Genomic DNA, 24,458 nt, shown 5'->3' on the forward strand with positions numbered 1-24,458 from the left:
CGCCGATCACAACTTTTGCTATATTATAAATTTCAATATCAATTATAAACTTACCTGATTTCAGTTTATTAGATCAGATTAACTTCCTTCTTCGTGATTTGAATATGATCTCCAAATAGCTGAAATCATTTGATCAATTCTGTTTTCTCTTTTTTTTTTGATTAAATTCTCTGTGTAATCTCTCTTTTTTGAAGAACCGAACATCTTTGATTTTATGGATTCAAATTTTTTGCAAAGTAGGTAAGATTTTCGTTCAATTAAAATTTGAGAGCAATTTTAGGAGAATCTTAGATAATGAGCTGACTGTTACCTTAATCAGCTCAAATTGTATTTATCTAATATTTGAAAGTTAGTTTTACAAGAAAAAAGAAGAGAAGGCTAATTATCAAAATGGAAAATTTTAAGCGTAATTATGTGATTATTTAGGTTTAAGTTGTGCAATTGTCAATTTTTCTCAAAAAAAAAAAAGAGGAAATTAGGCTGAGCACTTGTTTTTATAAATTAATTACAAAAATATGTGATCAGCCTAATTATTTGCATCTAAAGTTTATGTCTTGTATAAGCACGTGATTAGCTATTTTCTTTTGCATAAGCACGTAACTTTTGACAACCATTTTTATCATTAAAATTATCCTTAAAATACTTCCATTTTGTATCTTCCACCTCCACCGCTGTCACTTTCCACAGTCAACCATCTCCACCACCATCATCGGCCTAATTTTCATTCCGTTCTTTGACCGGTGAACCGTTTTTAGTAGCCGCAATGATTTTTTTAACCATAAAAATTACAAAACAGTCAAAAGTTTCCTTATCTGCTCACCGGTGATGGTACGGAGAACTTCAAGAGCCTTTGGTCATTTGATTTGGGTATTTGATTAATTGTACTGGGTGTTTTTTGATTTGGGAATTTGATTACTTGATGATTAATGGGTGGTTTTTGAATTATTGATTGGATGAGAAATTGTGAGCAATTAGATTATTGTCATTGGCATGTTTTTCACTAGCAGCAAAAATGGAAGAATGTTGCTTTACCTGTAAAATTTGTATCTCGGGCTAATCAGTCGAATTTGGGATATTGTACACTTTTTTCTTTTATTATTATTATTGGTTGCGGGAAACATTCCAATCTCAAGAATTTTTATTGCTCTTAAGAGAGATGTCTTTGCCGGATCTGTCAACTAATTCTATGAGTAAATTCTTTACTTTAATTGATTGTGGATTGGAAAAATAGTCTCACCAATTAAATTTCTCTGCAATTTTTGGGTGGTTGTCAACATGCATCACACTATTAAGTAACTGCTTGGAAGATGATGATTAAAATAATTTGCTTTTGTTGTTCAAAAAATTCTACTAAAATTCTACGACGGTATATTAAAATTATACTAAAAGTATACAAATAGTGTAATAAAATAGAGACTGATCTTTTATTATATTTTATTTATATTTCAGCTATTCAATACAAATAATTTTAATATATAATGAGATATAAATAATTAAATTTGATACATTTTTTTAATATACAATGTGTACATTTTTTTATATGCCAAATATATACATATTTTATATTTAATTTAATTTATTAATTTATATTATTTATTAATATATGCCATCAATCCAATACAATTTTTAAAAAATTGTTTCAGGCACTTTTTTAATATGTAATGTGTACTCTTTTATACTTTTAATAAAGTATACAATATATATATATATATATATATATATATATATATATTAAGATGTACAAGCTGTATTCGAAGAGATGAAACAATTAGGAATAACACCAACATTGAAATCACATATTTATTTATGGTTTGTGTATTCTTCGTGTACACTTTATGTATATTTTATACATACTTTTTTATTTTGAAATAATAAATACACCTTGTGTATTCTTTGTGTACACTTTATGTTTATTTTGTACATATTTTTTTATTTTAAAATAATAAATACACCTTGTATATTCTTCGTGTATATTTTGTGTATATTTTTTAATTTTAAAATAATAAATATACTATGTTAATCGTGTATATTTTGTAATTTTAAAATAATAAATACACCTTGTCTATTATTCGTGTATATTTTATATATATTTTGTACGTACTTTTTTTTATATTTTAAAATAATAGATACACCTTGTGTATTCTTCATATATGCTTTATGTATATTTTGTACATACTTTTTTTATTTTAAAATAATAAATACATCTTGTGTATTCTTCGTGTATATTTTGTGTGTATTTTGTAATTTTAAAATAATAAATACACCTTGTGTATTATTCATGTATATTTTATATATATTTTGTACGTATTTTTTTTATTATAAAATAACAAATACACCTTATGTATTCTTCGTGTATACTTTATGTATAATTTATACATACTTTTTTATTTTAAAATAATATATAAACCTTGTGTATTCTTCGTGTATTTATTATTTTAAAATATATAAAAGTAATGTCAAATACTGATAATAACAGGTGTTGGCATTTCTGAAGTATAAAAAAAGACAGTATAATGTATATAAAGTATACATAATTTGATTAGCGTAAATATTATAATTATTTAAAAAAAAGTCAGTACGTATAACGAATCAGTACATATAACAAATAATTACATATAATAAATGTACAGTATACATAAAATGTTCAATAGATATACCAAACCATTGTAATCATTAAAAATAAATAATCATTACATATAACAAACTAAGAAACATACAAATAATATTATCAATATAATATTAAAATTATTTAATTTGTATACACTTTATTATTTTAATTTTAAAATTGTGTTAACATATATACTAAACTTATATGAGGGTATAGTAAATGTATACAACAAATATACAGAAAGTATACTAAAAAAACAACAGTAGTTGTATAAAACAACAACTGTAATAAGAACAAACAGAAAACAGCAGCAACAGCAACATAAAAAAACAGCAGCAACAGCAGCGTGAAAAACAACAACAACAGTAATATTACAATAATTAGATCTAATACACTTTTGTGCTTTTGGTATGCTCCTCCGAATTGGTGCCGCCTGAACCTTCTTCTCCGATCTGCTCCTCCAAGTTGTTGTCGCCTGAACCATCTTCTCCGATCTGCTCCTCCGTGCCGTTGCCGCCTGAACGATCAAATTGATTTCATCTTTGCTGAAATTAATTAGATTACAGTAAATCTCAAATCCGATTTAAACTTCGTTTCCATCAATTTATAGATCTGATAAATTAAAGAATCGAAGAAGAACAAGAGTGGTTTATCTTACATTTTATTTCATAGCTTGTGATTTTGGATATGTAGTTTGTGATTTTGTGTTTATGAAGAATAAGTGTTGGGTGAGAATATAATTACTAATCAAGTGCTAAAGAAGTTTAGTAATGAAGTCAAGTATTGACCCCAAAAACTAAGGGACACGCGTATTTTTGGTATTATTTTTCTATAATCAAGTAATTTTCATTTTTTCCCAAAAAAAAACTCAAGTTGCATTCTAAACCAAACCCGGCCCACTCATTTGAATCAAACCCAAAAAGAAACCCATTTTAAAATTTCGCCTCTACCTCTGCAAACAGTGAGCAGAGTCAGTTGGGTATAGCTCTATCAAACAGAAAAACCCTCACTTTCTAAAACCCTTCTTCTCCGGCTGCATCATTAAGCAAACTACAGGTAATTTCAACTCTCTCTGAAACCCTAATTTTGTAAAGGAAGGAAGAAATGGAAGGGAGAATGGGCAGTACGTGGCGAATGAGTGTGAATGAGAAGAAATTTATTGAGACAGCTTTGGAATCCGACTTGAGAATCGACGGTCGTAATTCGCACGAGTATCGTAAATTAACCATAAAGTTTGGCAGGCAAGTTTTTAATTCTGTGTGTATTGAGTAATTTGTGAGAAATTATAGTTTTAGTTTGATTTAGGGGCTTGGTTAACTATAACTGGGAATTGTCTAGTGAAGATAATTTACTCAATTATGTGGTAGTAATTTTGAGTTTTTCGTTATTTTATAGTTATAATTATCGAGAGGTGCCCGCACGGGTTTGGTCTAGTAGCCCCCCGGCTACGCCCTTCCTTATAAAGAGAGTGGTTGGGGTTGGGCTGCTAGCCGTTATAGATGGGGTTTGACAATGATATTGAGTTTCGGCTCAGTGGAGTGAGTTCTCGTCACCAAATAAAAAAATTGTCGAGAGGTGCCTTATGTAGTGCATTATGCCTGTTGGTTTGCGTTAGTCACGCTGTAGTAAGGGGAGCTTTAGCGTTTTAGCTGGCTTCATATGAGAATTCATGGTGCTGTTTTGATGGTGATCAATGTATTGGGTTACATGAGTTTGTTGGATAAGCTTGTATTGTATTGAAATTGCAACCTTTTTATTACTGTTGAATTGTTGTAACGGGGGATTTATGCTTGTCATTTTTCTATGAGTTTGTTGGATAAGCTTGTATTGTATTATAATTGCGACTATTTAATCACTATTAAATTGCTTGAACGGGGCTTTATGTGTTTGTTTCGAGATGTTTCTTCTTGACTTTTATTTTCTTATTTGTTATTTGTTTGTTTTTATGAAACTATTGTTGTACTGCAAATTTTCAGAGAAGATGGATCATCTGAGGTGCAGCTAGGTCAGACTCATGTGATGGGTTTTGTGACAGGTCAACTAGTTCATCCTTATAAAGATCGACCAAATGAAGGGTCACTTTCAATTTTTACAGAGTTTTCTCCAATGGCCGATCCTTCATTTGAGTCAGGCCGTCCAGGAGAATCTGCTGTCGAGTTGGGTCGTATAATAGATCGCGGTCTTAGGTAAATTCTTCTTTCAATTGTCACTTGATGGTGTCTTATATTATTAATGTATACAATTCATTTCAGAAGAATTACAGACAAATGCTCCCTATCAAAATTAATTATCAAATTATAGACTTCCGTAAAAAAAGTAAATTTATTTTAGAATTTAAATTGACTTGCAGGGAAAGTAGGGCAGTCGATACGGAATCACTTTGCGTTCTTGCTGGAAAGTTAGTTTGGGCCATTCGAATTGATCTTCACATCTTAGATAATGGCGGGTAAGCCATAACTTGCATTCCTACCTTTTCTTTTCTTTTCTTTTCTTTTCCTTTTCTTATTATGGTTATGTTCCTTGTAGTTTCTTTTTGATTTTCTTTTCATCTAATGCTAGCAGTATTACCATTCTTTGACCTATTCTTTTTGTGGAAATAGAAATCTAGTTGATGCGGCCAATGTTGCTGCTTTAGCTGCTCTCTTGACATTTCGAAGACCAGAATGCACATTAGGAGGAGAGGATGGTCAACAAGTGACAGTGCATCCACCTGAGGTTTGCTCAAATTATGTATTGCAGATGTCATTACTTGAATAATGAGTATAAAGTATGAACCTTGGGAAGCATAATTGTGGTTCTTTATTTTTAATTCTTTTGTAAATACATTATAGGCTCTCTTTGACTGAATTATTTACACTGTTTTTTTCCCTTCTTATTAAGAACTTTCCACAGTGCTTTACTAGATGCATAAAAAACCACAACTGTCTTAATGATGTTTGGCCTTGGTATGTAATGTACCGTGTTAAAGACCTGCATCATCCAACTTTATATTGGTTGAGGTTACTTGTCTTGTCTTGTCTTGCATATCACCTCACAACTGACAGGTATTCCTCAATATGATAGCGGTTGTAAAAAAACTTGTTCTAAAAAATAATTTTGCACTTCTTTCCAATTCATTTACTGGGAGTGCAATATAAGGTTTATATTGTGGTCTTTAGAAAAGTGGGCGGGAACAGTTCATAGATGTAAGCTCAGCTATTTTCTTTCTTTATATCTATTTTCTACTCTGAGAAAAGGAACCAAAGGATTCATTAGACAGCATTTTGAGCTTAGCCATTTTTCAGGTTACTGGACTGATGCCCTTGGCCTTTCAGCCAGGATCAATCATTTTAATTCTCTTTCCCCTGTGCTTTCGGTGAGGTAATGAGTACTAACAGGACACCTAGACTTTGTCTCAATATTGAAAGAACCACTATATTTAGAAGAAGGTGGAAGTGTTTTATTATTTTTCTAAGTTGATAAATCCTTCAAGTGTGCAATGGCTGCTATATTCTGCTGTTTTAAATTCCTTCCTAGCTCTAAGATATAATTTGGTGTTCATATTGTTACCGTTGCTCCAATTTTTGCAGGTAAAAGAACCTCTTCCTTTGATAGTACACCATCTCCCTATAGCAGTAACGTTTGCATTTTTCAGCAGTGAGCACATCATGGTGGGTAACTTTCAATTTTATAAGTTCTTTTATGTTTTTTTTTTCTTAATGCATTTTGTATAGAGATCAAGTTATTACTTTGCTCCTTGATTGCATTAAATAAGTCCAATGTAGGTAGTAGATCCGACCCACAATGAAGAGGCTGTAATGAAGGGACGAATGACTATTACAGTGAATGCAAATGGTGATATCTGTGCAATTCAGAAAGCCGGAGGTGAGGGTGTGATGCAAAGTCGTATAATGCATTGCTTACGACTTGCATCTAGGAATGCTGAGTCTATAACTAAGAAGATAAAAGATGCAGTGAGTTTCTTGTTTACGCAAGTCCTTGGAATTTCCTTTTTCCCCTTTCTCTTTTGCTTTATATTCAATCTCTATGCTGTGACTTTTATGTAGGTTGAAGCATCTAACACAGAGAGAGCCCAACGGAAGATCAAGCGCCATTCTACTTCTGTTGCTGTTGATGTAAGGATACCTGTTGGTAACGAAATGGAGCTTGACACTAAACCTTTTATCCGGAAAGTAAGTAGCGAGTTGGCTGGAAACCAGGTGGAGAGATTGAAGCTGGCATCGGAAGAAAGCAGCGTCAGTCAAAGTAATGGCAATGATGGTGGACTCAGGTCATCAGAACAAAGTGTAACTAGTTACAGAGAAGGAAATGCTGGAAATTTCCTTGGACAATCCTCTCGATGGTATGGTTTCTAGCCCTTCTCCAAAATCTTGTAAATTTTTTGTTTTAAATTGCTAATAATCCTACTAAAAAAATAGAGACTGCATTTGTAAATTAGAGCCATACTTAAGATTTTCATTGCGTTTCTTTTTTCTCCCATTGCCTTCTTCATTGATTAACATAATCCTCCCCTGTAGAAGAGTAATATCATCTCAGCACAGAACCAGGTTTCTTGTATTGAACTGGTGTGATGACTGATGACTGGTTCCTGGTTGAACCGGTAGAGTAAAAAATTGAAAAACAAACTTGGACCTTGCTTGTTATGGTTCATGGCCCAACCGTAGGTCAACTGGTTCAGTCCAGTTCTTCTGGTCCAATCCAGTTTTTCGGATTAGTGGGACCGGACAGCTGGCTGGTTTCCGGTTGAACCGGTTGGCTCGGTCGGGTCTCTAATCACCGGCCATTCTATCATAGAACATGGTAGAGTAATTGATTTATTCTCGAATTCTTTTGAAGAGGAAAAAAAACTGATATCTCCCATTGGATGTCGCAAACTTGCTCATTATGCACTAAGAAATGCATTTGGTAAATTGCTTGCTGAGCATTGTAGAATCCAGGCCGGGGCCCTGAAATCTGCTAGCCTGCTATTATCATTGCGGGGCATTTAGTATAGTTAAAAAGCCTTAGTTCATGTCATTATTTATCCTTACTGCAATAGTTTTTCCTCACAGGGATCCTCACCCAAAGGGTGCTGATTTGGATTTGCTGAAAGCTTCTCTAGCCTCATGCGGTATGTAGCTTTCTGCAATTTTCTTTATAAATACAACATATGTTCTTTACTCTCTGTTATAGTAGTTGTTTATTTTATAACCAAATGCCAAGTTAGGCATTATCCAACATGATCCCTGTCTATATTTTGGAAGAAACAAACTGACTTGTTTTACATCGGAAACATGCAGGAGTTTCAGCCCCGAGCAAACAAAAGGTAAGTGAGCAAAAGGGCACTCAAGCTGAGGAAGAAAAAACACCTGACGATACAAAACTGGCTCCTTCAGTTGCTGATAACTCCGAAACTGTGGCTCAAATAAGCGGAGAAAAGACTTTGAAAGACGCTGTAAAGCCGAAGAACAGGAGAAGAAAAAGAGCACCATCCAGCATGAATGCTAGCTAGTTGAACTACTGTTGATGATGCAAAAGTTCTGTTCGTTTTGATGTATGTTAGCTTTAATCTTTATAGGATCATGATTCTCACAGTTTTATCATAGGTCTTACCAATGTCAAGTTCAGGGTGGAAATTGAACCTCTGTCCAATCTATACAACAGTTTGTAATTGAAAAGCTTCAACCATTACGTCTTTATCATTTGAAAGTTTCTGCATATAACAAAGATCATAACCAACGAACAGTAAAGAGCTTGGATTTGAAAAAAGAAAAGAAAAATAAATACGAAAACGAACAAACCTGAGACTCTAAATCAGGAACTGAAACTCGAATCTATTTGGATTCAAAACTGATGCTTAAACTTAAAAGGCGTTGTACATAGTAAAGTCCCGTCTTGCTTGCAAAAGAATGTCATGCTACTTAGTTCAGATTAAGCTCTTAAAAATCAAAGATTAAATTTTTTTCTCTCTGAAAAACTATCTCCTCCTTTTCTTTAAAAACCTCATCAAAACCTTGGGTTTGAGAAGGTGGTTTTCCGGCCTCTTGGTTGGAAAACCATCTCCTCTACTTATGTTTTTTTTTTTATTTCTTTACTTTTCTACCTCCTTTATTCAATAAATCCCTCCCTTTAGAGCTTATTTTGGTTGAATTAATTTTTTAATGATGGTTTTTCTTGTTGAATGTCGGATTTTTTTGGATCATTTCAAAGTTTTTTAGTGTTTGTTAGAGCTTTATAATCAAACTTTGATGATCCAAGAAGTTTTAATGTGGGTATGGTGTTTGTTTGTTCTATCTTTGTTGTGACTTGTTGAAGATGCGGATGAAGGTAGGGAGCAAGCGAGTTCAAAGGCGAAATCGGACGAGTTCATGGATACCCGCTCTCTTGAAAAGTGCTAGTTATCTTTCGATTATTTTTTGCTTGTAATCTATAGTTTCACGTGTATTTTTGATTTTCCCTTTGATTTGCATCTTAAAAGTTCATATGGTTAGATTTTGTTAATATAACTTTCATCAATTTGTAAATTTCATCATATTTATCTAATTCATAGCTTGGTAAAAGAAAAAAATAAAGCTCTTAAAAAATAAGGTTGGACTAACCGTAATAAATATCCATAAGTTGGCATTTCAGTAAACAATCAGAGTGTTGTTAATTATTCCGTATTTTTCTCAAAAATATATCTAGAAGCTATTAAAAAGCCTTCATAATTCATAGGCATCATACATATATCAAAGATTTAAAGAGAGACCCAGACAAAGGTACCGGCCTGAATGGGATGCATCGCGAACGGTTTCTTCTCCTGGTTTACTATTGACGATCAGTAAGGCCTCTGGTACCATTTAAGCCTCGAACTCCAGTCATAAAAATGGTGGTGCCATCTAAAATGCGACAATAATAAACCGCATATGGGTAGATCCGTCTGTGACAATAATTAAAAAGTACGTAGTAGGGGGGCTTCTAGATGGATTTAGCCTTAAATTTTTTGCTTGTGAATACAGCCTCCTAATCCCAACCCTTCAAATAGTTGCTGGAAATTCAATGCAATCTTTTTCTTGTATCCAAAGCTTCATTTTATTTTCGTGTCATTGTAACTCAATAACAATTTTTTTCTCATGCCGCTAACCTTTAATAACAATCGTCGTTATTACATAAGCAGATTGTCGTCAGAATACGTTTTTCCCCTTAAATTTAAGGAGTTATCCATAAATCAAGAGGTAAATCTTTATCCTATAAAAAAAGAGAAATTAAATTAAAAGTTCATGAATATGAAAAATAATTAAAACATGGAATTAAGTTTTGAGAAAAGAAAAGAGAAATAAATTAATTTTATGTACTAATATCTATGAAAACGAACAAATCAAATTAGAGTTTTTTAGACAAATACACTTAAATAGGTAAAGTAATATCAACAGCACCCATTGACCAAAATCAATTAAAATATACGATTTGACTTTTTCTAATTTGCATAAATACAATTTGTTCAAATTTATAACAATCTGTATAACTTTCTTCTTCAGTGAATTTCTTTGTCCGCCATTACCGAACCAGTTGAAGATAAACAAGTTTTGTAAGATTTTCTTCAGAGTAGTCATCACTCACAATATTTTTTGAATGGGTTGCAAAACAATTTTCGGTGCTGTTGACGGCTTCTCCTTGGTGGCGACTGAAGCGGATACTCAAAGAACGTCTTTTTTCCTTTTCAATTGCTTCAAAACCAGAGAAATCGAAGACACATTTTTATTATTAGTTTTTTTATCTAATTAATACTGAAGACAAACGTGATGATTTGGGTACTTGGGGTCTTGAGAAATTTGGAGAAGTATATGAATTTTGAATTCTACTGGCAATTTTGATGACTTGCGCCATCTATTAATCGAGTGGTGAGTGTTTCTTAAACTAGGTTAGATTATATGCTTGTATCATCATGTATGACCGTTACAATCCAAAACTTGACATTATTGTGGTTTGTTCTACTGAATTTTAAAGAATTGTATACATAACTATTGTATATTTTAACCCTCACAACAGATTATTTCAAAGATTCATAAGTGTATTTCTATTTGCCTTTGTAATTTCTAAATTGTGACGTTTGTGTTGGGACTGCACTTGTTGATGTGTAGTAAAATGAGTGACATAAAGTTGGCGAGAAATGTGTTCGATAAAATGCCTAAAAGAGATGTTATAATAATACAAAAATAAAAGATTAAGCCGAAGAAACATTATCTTTTTTTATTGGCCAAACCCATCTAGAGGCCACTGTACTTTACACTTTTTTTTCCGTAGGTCCTTATACTTCATTTTTGTATTATCTGATCACTCTACTTACCTATTTTTATTTTTCAGGTCCTTTTTGAGTTTTTTCCAGTCATTTTGCGTGATTGGAGGAAAAAAAGATTGTAAGTATAAGGACTGGAGGAAAAAATATTTGTAAGTAGAGGGACTGGAAAAAACTCAAAAAGGACATGAAAATCGAAAATAGGTAAGTAGAAGGATCAGATAATAAAAAAATGAAGTATAAGGACCTACGAAAAAAAAAGTGTAAAGTACAGGGGCCTTTAGATGGGTTAAGCCTTTTTTATTTCAAACTTCTATTATTTGTTATACATGAGCTCATTAATTTGCAAGTTGTTCAATATTTAATGTCCAATTTAATTTTGTTTGCAAACCGTAAAACAAGTTCATGAATAACAATTTGGTAAATCTCCAAGTATTTGGTAATCATTTAGTAAATCTTTAGTAACCTATTAACAAACGCAAAGCCATAGTATCTCGATTTAAATTATTTTATTATCAGTAATGTCACGACCCAAATTTATGAGCCGCGACCGGCGCTAGGAAATGGGAGTGGTAGCTCCAAATCCCGTAGCAAGCCTAAAAACCTGTGTAAATTTTTCGCAAATCAAAACATATTTCATATATTAAAATACATGTGACCCCATTTAAAAATAATATCAGAGTTAAAAACGCGTTATACAAAATTCTAGTTAAAATATCTAGACTACTGCGGACTGCTAGAATGAAAACCTTCTTTTTCTTCTTATACAAATGACTTCCGAGAATTAAAACTTCGGAAGCTTAACTCTTCAAATCATATCATACCATCCCTGAAAAATGGGAGGGGCAACGGGGTCAGTATAAAACTGAGTGAGTTCACCAAATTACACGCAATATCACATAAAGGGTTAAAACATTTGAAAACCCATTTTATATATAGAAAATACTCTTTTGAAATCATATTGCATTCTCTATTTACTTTCCTTCATAACTCTTTGTTTATTTCATAAACTTATAGTTTATACGTATCTGACATCTTTGATTTCTTATTATGGTATTGATATTTTTCTTTCTCGTTTTGTTGTAATAGTTTTCGATCGGATCTTAAATCTTAGGTTATATCATCATGATTCCAAATCGAATTAAATCATTGGCAAGTCTCTTGTGACTTGATCCTTATGGTTGGGTCCCGAGATAGTTCAACCGAGTTACCCATAACCATATGGTACAGTCCCGAGATAATTCAACCGAGTTACTTGTACCATTTCTCAATCCCAAACGATCGATAGGAGTCCCGAGATAATTCAACCGAGTTACTCCTTAGACACGGGTCCCGAGATAGTTCAACCGAGTTACCTTCGTGTCTGCATTCGGACTCTGCACCCTGCAGGTCTTTTGAACTTAACTGTCGATTCATATAATTTCTATTGACATTTAATAGGAGTGTTTGTTCACATTGTGTCTCGATCTTGTTTCGTATTGATTCTCGATGTATCGTACTTACTTTTTATTACGTATGAGTTCCGAGGATTATCATCGAGAATGGATGAGATACAGGTCCCGAGCTAATTCTACCGAGTTCCACCTTGTATCTCAGTTCTTATTATTGAATATGTCAGAGTTCACTTTTTCTTATCTCATGTATTTATCATTTCGATGATTTATGTTGGGTTTTCTTGATCCTTTATGGACCATGACATGCACATTACAATCTACAAGCATACATCTATAACACACGCACGTATGGGTATTCATTATAATTAAAAGTACGTGTAGGAACGTACAATGTATCTTTATAAATATATGAATAATAGTACATATAGGCATGTACTATATTTTTCTTATTTGTATTTGGTTCGATTTATGTCATTTTACTTTACCCATCCCCGGTGCCTTAACATTTATGTTATTATCAAAATAACACATTACGATAAAGCATCATTTTCAAAGCATACATACGTATACATTTTAAAAGTAAACATCTCAAATATATAAATATTCATATAGCTTTTCGTATTAAAATACGTAGCTTTATGAATATTAACGAGTAATTTAAAGTGTACTCACCACTTGCTATCCAAATTCTTCAAATAATTATGACGATATCTCGATCCGTTTGCCTCAAACCTTTTCGATAGTCGCTCGTCCGATCTACGAAAATATAATAATAGCAAGAATTAATAACATTCTAACTATTATTAACTTAACCAAAAATTATGTTTCTAGCCAACTTCGGCTATCGAAACCGCTTACTTAAAATAGTCCGACCCCTAAACGAAATTGACATTATTAAAGTTTAGAACGTCACCTACAACTTTCGTTTAGGTCTCCGACCATGAAACGCACCCGAAGGTGTCGAAAACAAGTTCATAAGTTATTTCCTTGGAGCTGTTTACAAGTGCAGGGCAGACTGCACAACAAAATGTTCTGTCCGAAATGAACATCCTAGAGTCCGATTCAACAAAAACTCAAACTTAGACAATTATAGTTAAGATCCTAAAGTTTCCGTATCAACAAACGGAACTTGATTTGGACCTATACAGCCCGAGATATTGCCTTTGCAATATCGCTGTTTTGCAAGACATTTTTTGCAAACGTCCTACTTGTTTGCGGACACTTATCTCGTAATTTAATTATGGCCCATTTCAAACACTCTTATCTCCAGGAACCCTAATCAGCATTCATCATATTTCCATCAATTATTTCAACTTTAAATCAGCCACAATCTATTCATGAAACTCACAATCCAATTTCATCATTGAATCAACATTCACTCTTAAACCATAGAACCTAAGCCATTTGTTATCAATCGTTCATCATTCAACATTTCAAAATTTCCAGCCACAATATTCACAATATAACAGCCTTAGTTTATCTATAATTTAACCATTAAACACTTAATCTAAAACTATAATCCTTAAGGATCATTAAACACACCATTTATCACTTAATTACCGACAATCATCCTCAATTACTCATCCATTTCTCATCCAATTTTAATCTTTCAAATTCAAAATTTTCGGCCATGACCTTTCTCTAATATCTCAGCCTTAATTAATCACCACTTAACCATGAAAACATACAATTCATAGCTTATTATCATCCAAAATCATCAAAACACATCAATCACAAATTCTCACTTTTTGCCGAAATAAACAGCCCTATACTTATCAATTTCGTGCAAAATTTAACCAATAAAAACGTGAATTGATGCTTACCCTGAGTAGATGATTGAATCCCGAATCCATAGCCACCAAAATCATCGAATTTGATCGAGAAACGAGCTCCGTAGCTCGATTCTACCAAAACCGCTCCAAACCTTCATCTTTCTCTCTTCTCCATCTTTCTCTCTGTCTTTTTTATTTTATTTTAATGAATGATGATATGAATAAGCTTGAGAAATTGATAAGTGTTGGAAGTCAAGATCTTCCTTAGGAAGTAATTGGCTAATATCAACTTTAGCCCTTAAAATTGCCACCTCCTCATTGTTTAATTCGTAACTTTTCTTTCGTCCAATTTAATTCGTCAATCGCTTAATCATTCCAACTCGATAACTTTGTATTATTTATATCCAAATAAATAATATTATTTCCCTATCTCATATTTTATATTCCGATAATTTATTTTGGCAATTTTGGCCAAAATTGCTCAAATTTCCATTTTGAGCTAACTTGCACCTTTTCTCACTTTTTCGTCCGATACTTCATTTTAATGACCATCGATAACCACTTTATCGATATTATTTTCTTATCTTGAGAAAATAGAGTAAAATACAACTTTCTCCGGAAGTTTGTGGTTAAAAGTCCACTTTAGTCCTTAAAGTGGCTAATGTGCAACTTTAACCCTGATCCTTAACTAATCGTCAAACTTTCTTCTAAAACGATTTCGTATACTTACGAAACTTTGACGATCATTTATTAATAATATTTCACGAACCTTGGCGTGAATATTATTAGCTCTGGCTTTCCAACTTATTTTGTTTTATTCCTCCCTTTTTTTTGTCTCGATTAAATCCAATTTATCACATAATAATTTTCCATTTAAATTATTATTCTACGATAATTCCAATAGACCCGCTTCGGTCTAAGTCCTTATTATCCAACCCTAATCCGATATTCTCGTTCTTAATCTTTAAGGTTATGCCTCGTGGCACTACACGTAACACCTCAAAAATTTAGGTTATTACAAATAAATATTAAGTAAATCTATTAGTAAACTTTTTTGAAAACATTGGGTATTTTAATAGTACACATATTGTTATAGTATAATGATATAAAGTGTTATTATTGGTAAATCTTGGGATATCTATTACTTTCTATTGGATAACCTGTTAGTAAACACTTATAATTTTATTAACAAAGTAAAAGTATTCTTACGCAATTTGATTTAAACTAATGGTTTATATCGGTTTACTAAATATAAATTTACCAACGATTACTATCAATTTACTTAAAAATTATTGTTGTTTATTTTTTAAAATTATAAAATATTAAACTTACGATTTATATCAGTCAGTTTACTAAATATAAATTTACCAACAGTTTATTATCGGTTTACTTAAAAAAACAATTTACTATTTTTTATTTTTTTTAAGATTTTAAAATATTAAACTTATAATTTATATCGGTTTACTAAATATAAATTTACCAACGGTTGACTATCAGTTTACTTAGAAACAATTTACTATTGTTTATTTTTAAAAAAAATTATAAAATATTAAACTTATGGTTTATATCGGTTTACTAAATATAAGTTTACCAACGGTTGACTATCAGTTTACTTAAAAAAAATACTATTGTTTATTTTTGAAAAAATTATAAAATATTAATTTTATGGTTTATATCGATTTACTAAATATAAGTTTGCAAACGGTTGCCTATCAGTTTACTTAAAAACAATTTACTAGTTTATTTTTGAAAAATTATAAAATACTACACTTTTAGCTTATATCGGTTTATTAAATATAAGTTTACCAACTTAAAAACAATTTACTATTGTTTATTTTTTAAAATTATAAAATATTAAATTTATAGTTTATATCGGTTTACTAAATATAAGTTTACCAACGGTTGACTATCAGTTTACTTAAACACAATTTACTATTGTTTATTTTTTAAAAATTATAAATTATTTAACGTATGGTTTATATCGGTTTACTAAATATAAGTTTACCAACAGTTGACTATCAATTTACTTAAAAAGCAATTTACTATTATTGTTTATTTTTTAAAAAATTGTAAATTATTAAACTTATGGTTTATATCGGTTTACTAAATATGAATTTACCAACGATTTACTATCAGTTTACTAAAAAGTAATTTACTATTGTTTATTTTTTAAAAATTATAAAATATTAAACTTATAGTTTATATCGGTATATTATATATAAGTTTACCAACGGTTGACTATCACTTTACTTGAAAAACAATTTACTAATTGTTCATACTTCATTGATGTACCAGTCTATTGACAGTTTACTATCGGTTATCTTCAACAGAAAACTATTTATTTCAAATCTAATAATTGTATAAAATCATTTATTTTGATTTAAAAATTGTTATTACAAACTGAATAGCCGATATTAATCTGTATTTTTTTGCACAGTTTGAAATTAATCATAAGGAGTTGTGTTTATTTGGTCAAATAATTATAGATAAACTTTCTGAAATTGTTAATTTTGACGAATTAACCCAACTCAACAACCCTCTAAATGTAATCTCCAAATTAATAAATTTACAGCTAATTATACATGAATTGCAAGTTCTAAAAGGAAAATTGATATTTAAATTGCCATGAAAAGAAAAATTGCATATATTTGTATTGTTACATTTTCTGTAAGGCAGATTACAATCATGTTCATGATTTTATAACTAACTTAAGCTAAGTGTAATGAATCTAAGTTTCTGTACTCTTCTCATTTCAAAGGAAAACCAAAACTTGGAGACCATTCTTCACAGCAACATTACAGTCAAACATCTGCACAATTCATTGGAGCATACCCCAGTCTAGACTTCTTTGTATCATACAGAATATGAAAATTCTACTGCTGATAATACCCAATTATCGATCTCTCCTTTTACCCGCTCTCAACAAACAGCCAAAAAAAAATCAACTACCAAAATAAACCCACGGGGACAGAAAAAGGAAAAAGTTGCCGGATTTGCATGAACAGATCTAACTAATCAAAATCACGAAAAACTCCAAGAAAACAAGAATCGAAGTTGTCAAACCTTTGTAAATTGACTGCGGGCTGGAAACTGGAGCATTTAGCGGAGATTTAGCTGGAAAAATGATTGTTGATGATGAAGTTAAAGGAGAAAGTGCAGAGATTATAATTTGTAATTAGAAATCGTAAATTGGCAATCAATTTATCTTCTGTCGTAAAAAAGAGAGACGGAAAACTATTTTTGCAAGATTTTTTTGATCACCGTTGAAGTGAGAATATTTAGGGGTTTAAAGGTGTTGAGTATAATTTCCTCAAAGGATTAATGTCATGAAAATTTACTAATTTTACACGTTTTCTCAGTTTAATCACGTCTTTTAAAAAGTGACATATTTGGACAACAATTTTCATTTCTCTCAAATCCATACATAAAGTTGCATTTGCTAAGGTGGCAGCCGAAAAATGACTTCCACCTCAACAAATTACACCAATGAACGGGTGTTACCTCAGCACCGAGTATGTATCTATAACATATATAAAAGTGTATTAGCGGGGGGAACACTTTCATTCATGGACAAAAATACCCTCTGCATAACTAATAGACTTTCCTTATTAGAAATCTTATCTAATCCTAATCACCCGTTAACACTTTCATGGAAATAAAAATTATCTACATACCTTTTTAACTTTCTTAATCCTAATCAAACATATAATATTGCAATTTATCAAATTTTCTTAAACGCATTAGTTTATTTATATTATTAATTTAATTTTCTTCAAATATGAATTATGATAAATTTAAAAAAGATAAAATCACGTGTGAAAATTTCAAATATAAAATTTTTAAAATCACGTATAAATAATGAATTATTAGGTAATAAATTTTAAATATTTATATCTTCATATAATATATATGATTTACCATATAAAATTTATATTTATATTTTTTATATTTATTATTATAAATAATATATTAGCAGATCATATTACAAATACAATATTAATTAACCATTCATATCACACCTAAAATATAAGTAAATAAATTAAGCGTATAATTTTAAATAAATAATATCAAATAGGTTCATACCTATGTTAAATTTTGGAAGTTGCAAAAAATAAATCTCAAAAATCTTATGCAACTAATACATTTTATGTTTTAACGTCTGTGTATGGTCATATGTATTAGTTTATTTATATTATTAATTTAATTTTTAATTTTTTTTAATTTTATATTAAATAGTATCAAATATAAATGATGATAAATGTAAAAAAAAAACATTCAACTATCTCAAATATAAATTATGATAAATACTAAATTATAAACCACGTGCAGAGCAAACTAGTTTGAAAAAAATAAAATTTGATGTTTAAATATGACACTTTTTAAAAGACGTGATTAAATTTAAAAAAACGTATAAAATTATTAAATTTTATGACATTAACCCTGAAAACGATAAACTACAATTGACTCGGTCCATAAGTAGGTCACACTTGCTTCACCTCAAACTTTATACCATTTCCTGAGCTACCCTGTAATTTTTATATGGAGAACCTACATAGAGTAAGTGATTTGACCCACATTGTTAAGGTACCTTTATTTCTTGAATTCAGACTGAAGATCTTATTCTTATACTGCCTGTATGTCCGAAGTAGACAAACATCTTCAGGTTGAGCCATGTGAAAATGCATTGCCTAATCTAAATTCTAAAACAATAATGTAATTAAGGTTGTGGGCTTATCCTTAAAATCACAATTGGCTTCGAGCATATCGAATCATTGCATGTTCTGGTCCATTACAACATTCAAATAAATACACACATTCTCCAACACTTTCATTCAAATTAAATATCCCTCAAATTTAATTTATGTTTATTATCTTTAGTTTGATCCAATTGATTTTAAATCTGGACCAATCGTGCTTAAGAACATCAATAAACAATGAAATCTTTCTGTATAATCTGATTTTAACCTCAAATTGTGTTAAATTAATTTTGTAATTATTATATGGCGGTTCATAAACCTCTAATTTTTTTTAAATTGGTCCAATTAATCAACTTTGACCCAAAACTATTTTGCAAGTTTAAAATTATTTATAATAATTATAATTTAATTCATTGATTTTGTAAAAATGATAATTTAATCCCGATTCTAAAAAGTATAGAACCGGCTTAAAACCCCCTTGCACTCGGTTTTCGGCCAGTTTTAATCCGGTTTTGATTTTAACTGCTTCGGTTCGAAACCGGGCTATGGACATGGCTACACGACAATTTAAGGTTATGGGCTGTCTCTTAAAAGCAAAACTTGGACCGAGCATATGGTATCAATGGACGTTCTGGTCCATTAGGTGTGGTACCCAAATCCAATTATGCTTCTTCAAAGAAGTAAGGGAAGTTTAGGTATTTACTCCAAAAATGAAAATATTTGCACATTTTACCTCAACACAGAAAAGTTGCAGAAAATACCTCACGTTTTTTTCAGATTTATGTTTTTACTCTGAGTTTAAAAATATTTATGATTTTACTCCGTTATCATCTGATTATCATAAATCCTTCTGTAATTATTTTTTTGCGCACGTTATCATCCAATTATCATAATCTTATCATATTTCATTATCATCTAGGTATCTTACTGCAGTGTTATGATAACAACATGATAATATACTGATACTGAGATGATAATCAGATACTGTTTTATCATAACATAATCATAGATATTATCATAACATTATCATATTTTATTATCATCTAGTTATCTTACTGCAGTGTTATGATAACAACATGATAATATACTGATACTGACATGATAATCAAATATTGTTTTATCATAACATAATCATAGATATTATCATAACATTATCATCTTGATACCATAAATATCATCATCTCGGTATCATATGATAATGTTATGATAACGAAATATAATAATATTATGATAACGATTTTATAATCAAACATTATTTTATGCAGAATTTTTTCCCCCGCAATGTTATGATAACTACATGATAATACAGTGATACTCATATGATAATCAGAGGCTGTTTTTTTATAAAAAAAATAATTTTTTCTGCAGTGTTATGATAATATGATGATAATGCAGTGATACTCATATGATAATCAGATGCTGTTTTGTTTGCAGAAAATCGTTTTTTTCATCATAAAATCGTTTTTCATGCAGCTTTTTAGATCTAAAATTGAAAAAAATCAAGATTAATTTATTTAGATCTGAAAGTTAAAATGAATTGTATTTATCACCACGAATTAAGAAAAAAAATCGCTAAAATCAAAACTGAAAGAACGGCGGAGCGACGACGAAACGATGGCGGAGCGACAACGGATTGATGAAGGAACGATGACGAAAAAAAGAATGAAAATGGAGAAGAAAAGAAGAATAAAGAAGAAGAAAAAGAAGAAGAAGAAGAAGAAAAATGGCGAGAAAAAAAGAAATCAGAGAAGAGAAAGAAGAAGAAAGAGAAAGGAAAGAGAAAGGGAAAAAAAAGTGACAGATAGTATATGATTAGAATAAAAAAAATATGATTAGAGTAAAATAATAATAAAAAGTAGTTATAATTATAATATAAATATGTCTTAGAGTAAAAAAATAATTATAGTAAAAGGGTGAGGTATTTTCTCTATATTTTCCTTTTTGAGGTAGGAAATCCTATTATTTTTAAAAATAGAGTATTTTTCCTAATTTTCTCAAGAAGTAAACACATTCTCAAACATTGAGAAAATTGGGATAAATACTCTATTTTTAAAAATAATTTGATTTCCTACCTCAATAAAGAAAAGATAAAGAAAATACCTCACCTTTTTATTGTTTTTATTTTTTTTACTCTATCACATGTTTATATTATAATTATGCCTAACTTTTATTATTATTTTACTTAACCATTTTTCTTTACTGTAAGTGATAACTGTCACTTTTTTCTTTTTTTTTCTCTCTTTCTTTCTTCTTCGTCTTCTTCTCCTTCTTCTCTGTTTGTTTTTTCCCACCATTTTTCTTCTTCTTCTTCTTCTTCTTTTTTTTTCCATTTTTATTCTCTTTTTTTTCGCCGCTCCGCCGTCAATCCGCCGCTCCGCCGTCAATCTACTCTCGCTCTCCGTTCGTTTCATATTTGATTTTATAATTTTTTTCTTAATTCGTGGTGATTAATACGATTTATGTTAGCTTTCAGATCTAAATAAATTACTCTTTGATTTTTTCAATTTCTAATCTAAAAATCTGCATGAAAAGGATTTTATGATGAAAAAACGATTTTCTGCACAAAAAACGATGTTCTGCAAACAAAACAGCATCTGATTATCATATGAGTATCACTGCACTATCATCACATTATCATAGCACTGCAGAAAAGATAATTTTTATATGGAAAAACATCCTCTGATTATCATATGAGTATCACTATATTATCATGTAATTATCATAACATTGCAGGAAAAAAAATTCTGCAGAAAATAATGTTTGATTATCATATTGTTATCATAATATTATCATATATTGTTATCATAAAATTATCATATGATACTTACATGGAAAAGAAATTATAGAAATAGTGTCATATGATAATGTTTTATCATATGATAACGAGATGATAATATTTATGGTACATATATGATAACATCTATGGTAATGTATGATAAAATAGTGTTTGATTATCATGTCGTTATCATAACACTGGAGTATGATAATTAGATGATAATGAATTATGATAAGGTTATGATAACTAGATGATAACGTATGTGAAAATAGAATAACAAAAAGATTCATGACATCGGTATGATAACCAGATGATAATAAAAGAATAAAGTCATGATAATAGTATGATAATATGATACACATATGTAAAAAAATTAATGAAAAATTATGATAATGAGATGATAATGTAAAGATAATAGTATGATAATATGATACATGTACGAAAAAAAAATTACAAAAAATTATGATAACGAGATGATAATGTGAAGATAATAGTATGATAATATGATACATGTATGAAAAAAACAATTACAAAAAAATTATGATAATAAGATGATAAGGTGAAGATAATAGTATGATAATATGACCTTATTATACTTCATTATCATACTATTTTCTTCACAATAATACATTATCATCTCGGTATCATATGATTATATTATGATAACGAGATGATAATACGGTGATAATAACATGATAATCAATATTTTTTTAGTAGAAAATCATTCTTAATGCAGTGTTATGATAACAACAGGATAATACAGTGATACTCATATGATAATCAGAGACTGTTTTTTTTATAAAAAATCTTTTTTTCTGCAGTGTTATGATAATCATATGATAATCAGATGCTGTTTTTTTTGCAGAAAATCGTTTTTTGTGCAGAAAATCGTTTTTTCATCATAATATCGTTTTTCATGCAGATTTTTAGATCTAAAATTGAAAAAAAATTCAAGAGCAATTTAATTATATCTGAATGTTAAAAAATCGCAATAATCACCATGAATCAAAGAAAAAATAAAATATGATTGAATAATGCAGTGACGGTGGAGCAATGAAGAAACGGCGGCGAAGCGATGAAGGTACGGCGAACAAAGAAAAATGGAGAACAAATAAAGAAGAAGAAGAAAATTGACGGAAAAAAAAACACAGAAGAAGAAAAAGAAGAAGAAGAAGAAGAAGAAGAAGAAGAGAGAGAGGAGAGCGGAGTGCTGGAGTACGGTAGGGGCAGAGGAAATTTCCGGTGGAGCGGTGAAATGCGTAGAGATCGGAAAGAACACCAACGGCGATAGGAGAGAGAAAAAAAAAGAGAAATGTAACAACATGACAACTGTCATATAAGGTATTTAGAGTAAAAAATTAATAGAAAGTAGGTATAATTACAATATAAACATGCTTTAGAGTAAAAAAAATAAAAGCATTAAAATTGTGAGGTATTTTCTATATCTTTTCCTTATTGAGGTAGGAAATCAAATTATTTTAAAAAATAGAGTATTATCCTAATCTTCCCTCAAACATTCCATTTCACAGTCCAAAAACCAACTTGTTTTTTCAGGTTGATGTTCAGTATATGAATTTAAAAATTGCGGTTCTTATCCATAAAATATATCTATACATACCTCTGCAGCTCTGATTTATTAAACTACTAGTCGTAATCCCGTGCATTTGCGCGAATCAAATTACTTCTTACTTTAATTTTAAGAAGCAATACACAAAATATTAAAAAACTTATAATTTACAAATTAATAGAAATTAATTTTAGTTTTTTTACATTTTATTATTTTATATATTTTCACGTTAGAATATAGTTTTTTTTTTCTTTCCTTAATGTTTTCTATGCAATTTTTTATTATAATGAAATGTGTTTATACCTTATTTATAGCATTCTAATAACTTATTTATACCTAACCTTATTAATCTGTGTGTTAGTATAATTCCTTAGTAACTGAAAAAATTATAGCATTCTAAAAACTTATTTATACCTAACCTTATTAACATGTGTGTTAGTATAATTCTTTAGTAACTGAAAAAATTAAGTACATATCATGCAAACTCAATATCGAAAATACTTTTCTGATTGCATTGGTGAAACACGTCCATTACTTTAGCTCATATATTATAAAGACTTAAAATATTATTTGAGAAACTGCTAGCTTAAAAAATTATTTGACATCTTTCATACTAATTTATATGTTTAATTAATAAAAAAATTACGTGTAATCTCGCTTGAAATACAATAAAATTAAAAAATCTATATATTTATATAATCAAAGTTCCGTGTATCAAAAAAATTCAAGTTTTGACCTAAAAATAAAAAAGAAAATCCGAAAAACAGTTTTTATTCCCATCCTTTGTTCGATATCTTGATAAGAAGAGAAAAATCAGAAAAATGAATATAGCATGAGTAGTAAATGTTAATCTTTCATCTAGCTAATCAATCCTAATATGAGCAGTAAAATATATATACCGTTTATGTCACTGTATGAAGCAAACAATTATTTCATAAATCATGCTATTTATATGAACAAAGCAATATTGATTAAAATTACCTGTTGTATATATAAGGTTTGTTTCAATTTTTTTTCTTTTTCTCTGTCTCATATTAATTCTATTGCTAAATTGAAGGCTGGCTAATCCTCTTCCAAATTGTTTCACCAAAAAATTGTTCGTTCTCACCCAAACTTCAATCTGTTATATGCAAAACACAAAAATACGAAAACTGAAAGATAAAAAAAAAAAGAACAAATCATTTGTGAAGACAAAGCACTTTTCCTAATAACAAAGCAATATACAAATAATCTTAGCATAAACAAATCTCTAATGGCTAAACATCACTACGATCAGTGACGGACGCAGAATTTCTTTTCAGGGGGTCCAAATTAACAAAGTGATTTTTTTAAGGAAAAGCGATACAAAAATAATAATTTTTATTTTCTAAAATTACCGCATAGCTATTTT

The 24,458-nt window shown here is 30.0% G+C and overlaps 1 protein-coding gene and 1 long non-coding RNA gene across 2 annotated transcripts; one reads left to right on the forward strand and one right to left on the reverse strand.

Moving 5' to 3' along the window:
• The first annotated feature begins 3,561 nt into the window (after nucleotides 1-3,561).
• LOC126687319 (exosome complex component RRP45A-like) lies at nucleotides 3,562-8,289 on the forward strand. The gene is made up of 9 exons (XM_050381852.1): nucleotides 3,562-3,849; nucleotides 4,585-4,794; nucleotides 4,959-5,054; nucleotides 5,209-5,323; nucleotides 6,178-6,258; nucleotides 6,373-6,561; nucleotides 6,655-6,950; nucleotides 7,660-7,718; nucleotides 7,888-8,289. Exons 1-9 carry the CDS (start codon nucleotides 3,713-3,715, stop codon nucleotides 8,097-8,099), a joined length of 1,395 nt encoding a protein of 464 aa, XP_050237809.1. The 5' UTR covers nucleotides 3,562-3,712; the 3' UTR covers nucleotides 8,100-8,289.
• A 3,097-nt stretch (nucleotides 8,290-11,386) lies between these two features.
• LOC126687320 (uncharacterized) lies at nucleotides 11,387-14,216 on the reverse strand. The gene is made up of 3 exons (XR_007644103.2): nucleotides 14,080-14,216; nucleotides 12,929-13,012; nucleotides 11,387-11,691 (listed from the first exon to the last, which is right to left on the reverse strand). It is a non-coding gene; the product is annotated as an uncharacterized LOC126687320 (long non-coding RNA).
• Nucleotides 14,217-24,458: the final 10,242 nt, after the last annotated feature.

This window comes from Mercurialis annua, linkage group LG6 (assembly GCF_937616625.2).
Source record: "Mercurialis annua linkage group LG6, ddMerAnnu1.2, whole genome shotgun sequence".
In the NCBI taxonomy this organism is placed as follows: domain Eukaryota; kingdom Viridiplantae; phylum Streptophyta; class Magnoliopsida; order Malpighiales; family Euphorbiaceae; genus Mercurialis; species Mercurialis annua.